Source organism: Hevea brasiliensis, chromosome 4 (genome assembly GCF_030052815.1).
Source record: "Hevea brasiliensis isolate MT/VB/25A 57/8 chromosome 4, ASM3005281v1, whole genome shotgun sequence".
NCBI lineage: Eukaryota > Viridiplantae > Streptophyta > Magnoliopsida > Malpighiales > Euphorbiaceae > Hevea > Hevea brasiliensis.
This window is the reverse complement of record NC_079496.1, coordinates 109,900,909-109,906,772: the sequence shown is the minus strand read 5'-3', so window position 1 is coordinate 109,906,772 and position 5,864 is coordinate 109,900,909. Positions and strand designations below refer to the sequence as shown.

General features: G+C 35.7%; 1 protein-coding gene across 2 annotated transcripts; it reads left to right on the top strand.

Annotated features, from left to right (window-relative positions):
• Nucleotides 1–376: 376 nt before the first annotated feature.
• On the top strand, nt 377–5,508 carry LOC110654728 (uncharacterized). Of its 2 annotated transcripts, none has more exons than XM_058145869.1 (10): nt 377–1,268; nt 1,844–1,904; nt 2,311–2,411; nt 2,660–2,922; nt 3,011–3,142; nt 3,250–3,372; nt 3,473–3,601; nt 4,360–4,574; nt 4,664–4,817; nt 5,054–5,508. In XM_058145869.1, exons 1-10 carry the CDS (start codon nt 1,058–1,060, stop codon nt 5,270–5,272), a joined length of 1,608 nt encoding a protein of 535 aa, XP_058001852.1. In that variant the 5' UTR covers nt 377–1,057; the 3' UTR covers nt 5,273–5,508. The 2 variants fall into 2 exon arrangements, with proteins under 2 accessions (XP_058001852.1, XP_058001851.1); XM_058145868.1 differs by having other exon boundaries at nt 1,844–1,936; nt 2,310–2,411.
• The last annotated feature ends 356 nt before the right edge of the window (nt 5,509–5,864 follow it).

Genomic DNA, 5,864 nt, shown 5'->3' with positions numbered 1-5,864 from the left:
AATAAAATTATTAACTTACGGTAGAAAATAAATGAAAAAAGAGAATAGATTTAACGATGAAAGAGTAATTAAATATATTTTATGCATCATATCATTTTTTTTAATTAATTTTATTTATAAAATAATTTATAAATAATTAATTTAAAAACTTTTAATATCTAATCTAAAAATTAAGTTAAAATTTAATGAGATTTACAAAAATAAAGTAACACCATTTTCCACCGGCCAATATTACCATTTTCCAAATTTAAAACGCCACTGATTGTTGAGATGGCACCATCGTAATTCTACGAGACCCACATGGCCATTTTAGTAGAGTAGCTTTTGAAGAAATCAGAGAAAAGTATAAACCCTGTGCTTGCTTTGGCTTTTCCTACTCAGTCATCAACTTGAAATGGTGTGATCCCCATTCTATTTGAACCCAATAAAGCAAAGAAAAGCAGAGCCAATGTTCCAAAGTAGTCGTTTTTACACTCTCCACAGCCACAGAGCAGCACAGAACTAGCTTCAAAAAATTTTTGAAAAAAACTTTTTTTTAGCCTTTTTGTGTAACCCAACAGAGGGGATCTCTTCAAAATTCTGAATTTGTCTGAGTCTCTGAAAATCAGAATCGCACTATCTTTGATTCCTTTTCTCTTTAGCATAAAAAATTCACATTCCTTTAAATCTTTTCCTGTTTTTAAGTCTATAATCTCTGAACCTTTTGTTTTTCTTCAAAGACTATACGCGTACGCTCTGGTTCTTGCTTCGTACTCGTAGGCTTTCTTCGTAGTGTTCTCTTTCTTCACTGTGTTTCAACCAACTTTTCATTTAACAATATTTCAATTTGTTTTTCGTTGAATTCCTTTTTTTTTTAATTTTCCTTTTCTTTCCCGCCCATTAATCTTTTCTTCTTTTTCCCTTTTTCTAATGTTGAAGTCATGAAATTTTCATTGTTTGCTTTGAAAGGCCAGTGCTTTGTTGGTTCTAACTTTTGTGCCATAAATGATGCGTATAGTCATATTCACTTGCAGAAATCGTTAATCGCAGATTTAGGGAGAGATTTAAGGAGGTGATTATGGGTGGAAGTGGTAAAGTGGAAGTGATCACCAGCAAGGGGTGCTCAAGAATGTTTATGGGATTTTCAGCTTCAATCCCATCTTTTAGAGGATTGCAATCCTTCGAGCCATTGTCTCCTTTCACATCCTCAGTTGGGTCTGAACCGGTGTTGGTTCGATCAAGCGGTCCCTTTGCTGGTCTTGTTATATGTGTTACAGGTCTATCTAAAGGTATGTGCTTTACGGCACCAAACATTTTTGTTTTGTATTGATTTAGATGTTTTGAAGATGTTAATTCTATCCTGCAAGTTGGGGAAGAACAAGGAAGAAAATTGTTTGATTCTGTGCTAGAAATCGGCTTTATTGTGTAGTAGTTGTTGTTGTTATTATTATTATCTGTTTTAGTTCTTGGCAATTTGTGCATGTCCTTTCCTTCTTGTTACTATCTCTGCTTATCAGACGAAATAATATTTTATTGTATAGAGTCATGGATGCGAACGCTACAGTTAGGATTCTCTTTCTGTCCCTCCCTCTCCCCTTATTATTATTATTTAGGGGGTTGGGGGAGAGGTGTTTGTTGCTGCATCGCTTTCCAATACTTTGTCCACTTGACGCTAATTAAAGTTGAAATTTTATTTTAAGTAGTCGATAGAACTCGAAGTAGGCAGATTGCTGGGATTTGGTTTTTTGTCTTTTCTTTTCTTTTCTTTTCTTTTTTTTTTTTTTTGGTTCTTTATTAACAAATCTTATTGGTCTTTTTAAATTAGCTGAATTTGTAAATATTCATGTTTGTGCGTCTTATGCAGAAGCAAGGAAGCAAGTAATGGAAGCAACAGAGAGATTAGGCGGTCAATACAGCCCTAATTTGCATCCTCAGTGTACTCATTTGGTGGTCCAGATATCCTTTAATTGGTTTATTGGGGGAACATAGGTTTTATAATTTTATGATTTAATATGAAAAATGGAGAATTTAGGAAAAAATATGCCCTCTTGCTATGTGCTTCCTGTGAATGGATTAGTACATTGGCTGTGTATGAGGAGAAAATTTTGAACCATCTTCAGTTGGATAGAAGGGAAATCAGAAACTTAAAACAATGGCAAAGGAGACCATATTATCTGATTTCATGTTTTTCCTCTTTCCTTGTTGAATCTGTTTGATGCTTATTGATAAATGACAAGGAAGAATTTGTCTTTTAATCCTAGAACATATATTCAGTAAGATTCTTATTCTCACCAATGCAATGCTCTTATGATACCTTAACACTAAATACAGCTTTGGCGGGCGCAAGTTTGAGCATGCTTTGAAGCATGGATCAAAAAATGGTCTCTTTGTTGTTGCACTTGGATGGTTTGTGGACAGTGTCAGGAGGAATGGTATGTGTTAAGTGCTCTTTTGCTTCACCATGATCAATGCTTTTCCCAATAATGGCATAGTTTGTGCAATCTGAACTGGCTTGGCTGCTGATACCCCCCTAAGTTTCCCTTGAATGGATTAGTGCATTCCCTACACATATGCATGCTGATTTTTTTTGTGGGGTACAAAAATGAATAAGGAAATAACAAGAGCAAAAGAGATTTTTGCCTTTGGCTACACATCTAAATCCAGTTTTCATCATTTGCAGTGAGGTTGAGTGAATCACTTTACAGTGTCAAGAGTGTTGGGGAAAATGATGTGCGCTTGGATGACTTAAATCGACTTGTTGGTCTCAGTGGCACTGAAAATTCCTGTCTTCCTGTTGGTTTTAATGATCCTAAGAAATTTGAATTGACTGAAGGACTGCGTAAAAAATCGTCTGTAAGAAGTTCTGATAGAAGTATTGAAGCAACTTTGTCCGGTAACTCCTTGTATGTTGATTCAGACATTTCAGATGAACTGCGGAATAAGGTACGTTGAATTTCTTTTCTATTGATATGATTTGTGTTTGTAGTAGTTTGGTTTGAGCAACTCCTGGGAAATTTAATATCCTTGATAGGTTTATGAGGCGGCTACCAGAGAAGGTGCCACGTTTTTGGATCGATGGTTTGTTGGCTGCAGTGCAAGTCACGTAGTATGCGAAGGGGCTTCTGTCAAAAGATATCTTGGCCACTCTAACAACCTTGTGACTGTGAGTGCTTCTTCATCTCTTTCTACTATGTAATATAATATGAACGGGCGTTCTGCATTTTTTTTCTTCGAAAATTGCTTATTCTTTTAGCATATGATGTGTCTCAGCCACTTTGGGTTCTAAAAACAGCAAAGGAGAAACATGTCCAGAGGCTTGTTCAGATGTCTGCTGATTTGGCCAGGCATGTTGGGATGATGCTTGAAAATTTTCAAAATGGCAATGCAGGGCAGGTGCTTTTCAGCACATTCAACATTTAATGCTATTATCCTGATAGGTTTAATCAGAATTGATGAATTGCATGTTTACCATCTGTGAAATTGATTTCTAAAGGAAATAAATGGGGGAAATGACCCTCAAGATGCTCAGAGTTTGAGGAGTAAAGCAAGCTATGGAGAAAGGCAACAGGTTGTGAATTTTGCTAAAAACTTGGTTAGAAGTCGTCGTGGTCGTCGAATGCAGGTTAGTGATTATTCCTTGTGCTGTGAGCCTTTTCTTCTCATGGTTGACTATTCTGGCTTTATGAGGTTGTCTTTCTTTCTCTCATTCATTTTAATTTGTTTCCTGCCCATATTTGACTTTAGTGGTTAAGAACCCAAATTTGCTTTATGTTTATTTAGTCACACCATAGAACATATCTAATTGTATTTGAATGTGTTTTAATTTTAATGATTAGGACAGTGCATTTCATGATATAAATGTTTCTGATTGACAATTACTTAAGATAGGCATTTTGTGGTAAATTGTTATCTTGGCTATGGTCCTGCTAAGTGAAGGTCTTGGAGGGGAAAGGCTAAAGAGAGTATGCCCTTCAGTAATTTTGCACGAAGTGACTGCTCAAAAGAATTGGACCCTTCAAAGGGACAATTTTCAGTCCAATAGTAAAATTTTTGGGCTACCAAGCACTAGAGTCTGTATTCAAGCTTTTGGAGTGATCTTTTCACTCAAAATACTGAAGGATGAGACCATGACCAGGTGAAGCCTATGGATATGGTAATCAAATAATAAATTTTTAACTGAAAATCCCGAGGCATGTCAAGCATTAGGGTCCTTGCTTTTTGTATTCCTGCTTAGTGATTGACAGCAGTGCGGGTGGCGAGATCTTACAAATTTGTCACTCCTTTTAGTGTTTGGGAAAGTTCATCTGGCTTAATATTGAACAGTGCATTACTTGTGTTTATATGAAATATGGCACTTGTGAATTCTGTGAGTTCTTACAGACTTGTCAAACCCCAATTCGTCCAATTACCCCAAGCAGCCTTCTGGATTCAATCTGCTGGTCAATATCTGAGCCAACCTCAACTGCTTCTATTTACACAGACTCTTTAAGTTGCGATGATGTTAGTGAACATCATACATCTGTGTTCTTTGATGCAAAGGGGGACAAGGATTCAGAAGCTTCCTTTGCAAACCTAACACGACCACTTACAGAAAGGTTCTTGCTCTCATCTGTCTCTCACATTACTATTGGGATTCTTTCAGTATGTTGTCGTCTTACTGCATTCTTTTCTGTGTTCCTTGCAGTGAGAAAACAGAGTTGGTATTTAAGAACCACTTTCTGACCATACTGTTTCCCACTGACCGGTTTTCTGAGATGGGACCTTACTCAAGATCCTTTTTCAGCAAAAATGGTTTCACATGTTTGCAGGTGTTAGATCATATATATGCATTTTATCAGGTATGATTGAACATATGCCCTTCCCTGCAAATGTATCTGGTCTTTATTCTGACTTTTTTCTTGAGTTACGAGTGAGACTATGGCCTTTTAATATAACATCGTTAGTGGCATTTGACTCAAATATATGAACTCATGAGCAGCTGCTTGCTTTTTTCAAGAGGGTTGTCTCCTGGCAATTAGATTGTTGGGGTAATTTTACCAAATTCCTTGATGTGTCTTACTTCATATTCACACAGGAGAATATGTCGGCTTCAGAAATAGAAGCTGCAATTCACACCGACTCAAGGCACGCTGATCGGCTCCGATCTGTGTACTCCAGTAAAGAAACAGCTGAGCTTGGTTATGTGATTTTCAAACGGATCGACTTCTTAGGTAGCCGCAAGAGTTTTGAGATGTTAAAGCGTGTTGCTGGGGACAACAATAGTAACGTATATGAACTCTTGATTAGAGCATAATATCATCTATCAGGTAGCGTTATAACAAAAAACTAGCTTGAAGGCAAGAACTACACCTCTTTAACATGCTGTGTCCACAATTTTCCATCGAATGAAATGCAGTTTTCTAGCCTGTACGACATAATGGTCTCGTTTCCATAAATATGCAAATATCATATCCTTTCATCAAGTGTGCATGAGGAACAGTAAAGAGTGAAATACCAACAGATTTATACTTACTCTTTTTTACACAGGAATTCTTTGTCATTACATGTAAATTGAATGTTTGCATGGTTTAGTGGGACACGTTGGATCCATGAGCTTTTTTTTAAAAAAAAAATACTGATTGTTTGTTCTGTACATCAAAGGTTGTGGCTTGACGAATTAAAAGAAGAAACCAAAAGATTGTGAATTTTAGTATTAATTTTATTTTTTTTTAATTTAAAATTTAATTTAATTATCCAAATACCAACGTTACAATGAAGTTTTTGAATTTATTTCTACTGAATTTCAATCAATTGCATATTTGAAGAGAATCATCAAATTTTTAATTAATTTATATTTAAATTATTTTAAAACATTTTTTTAAATTATATTTAAGGATAAAAGAATC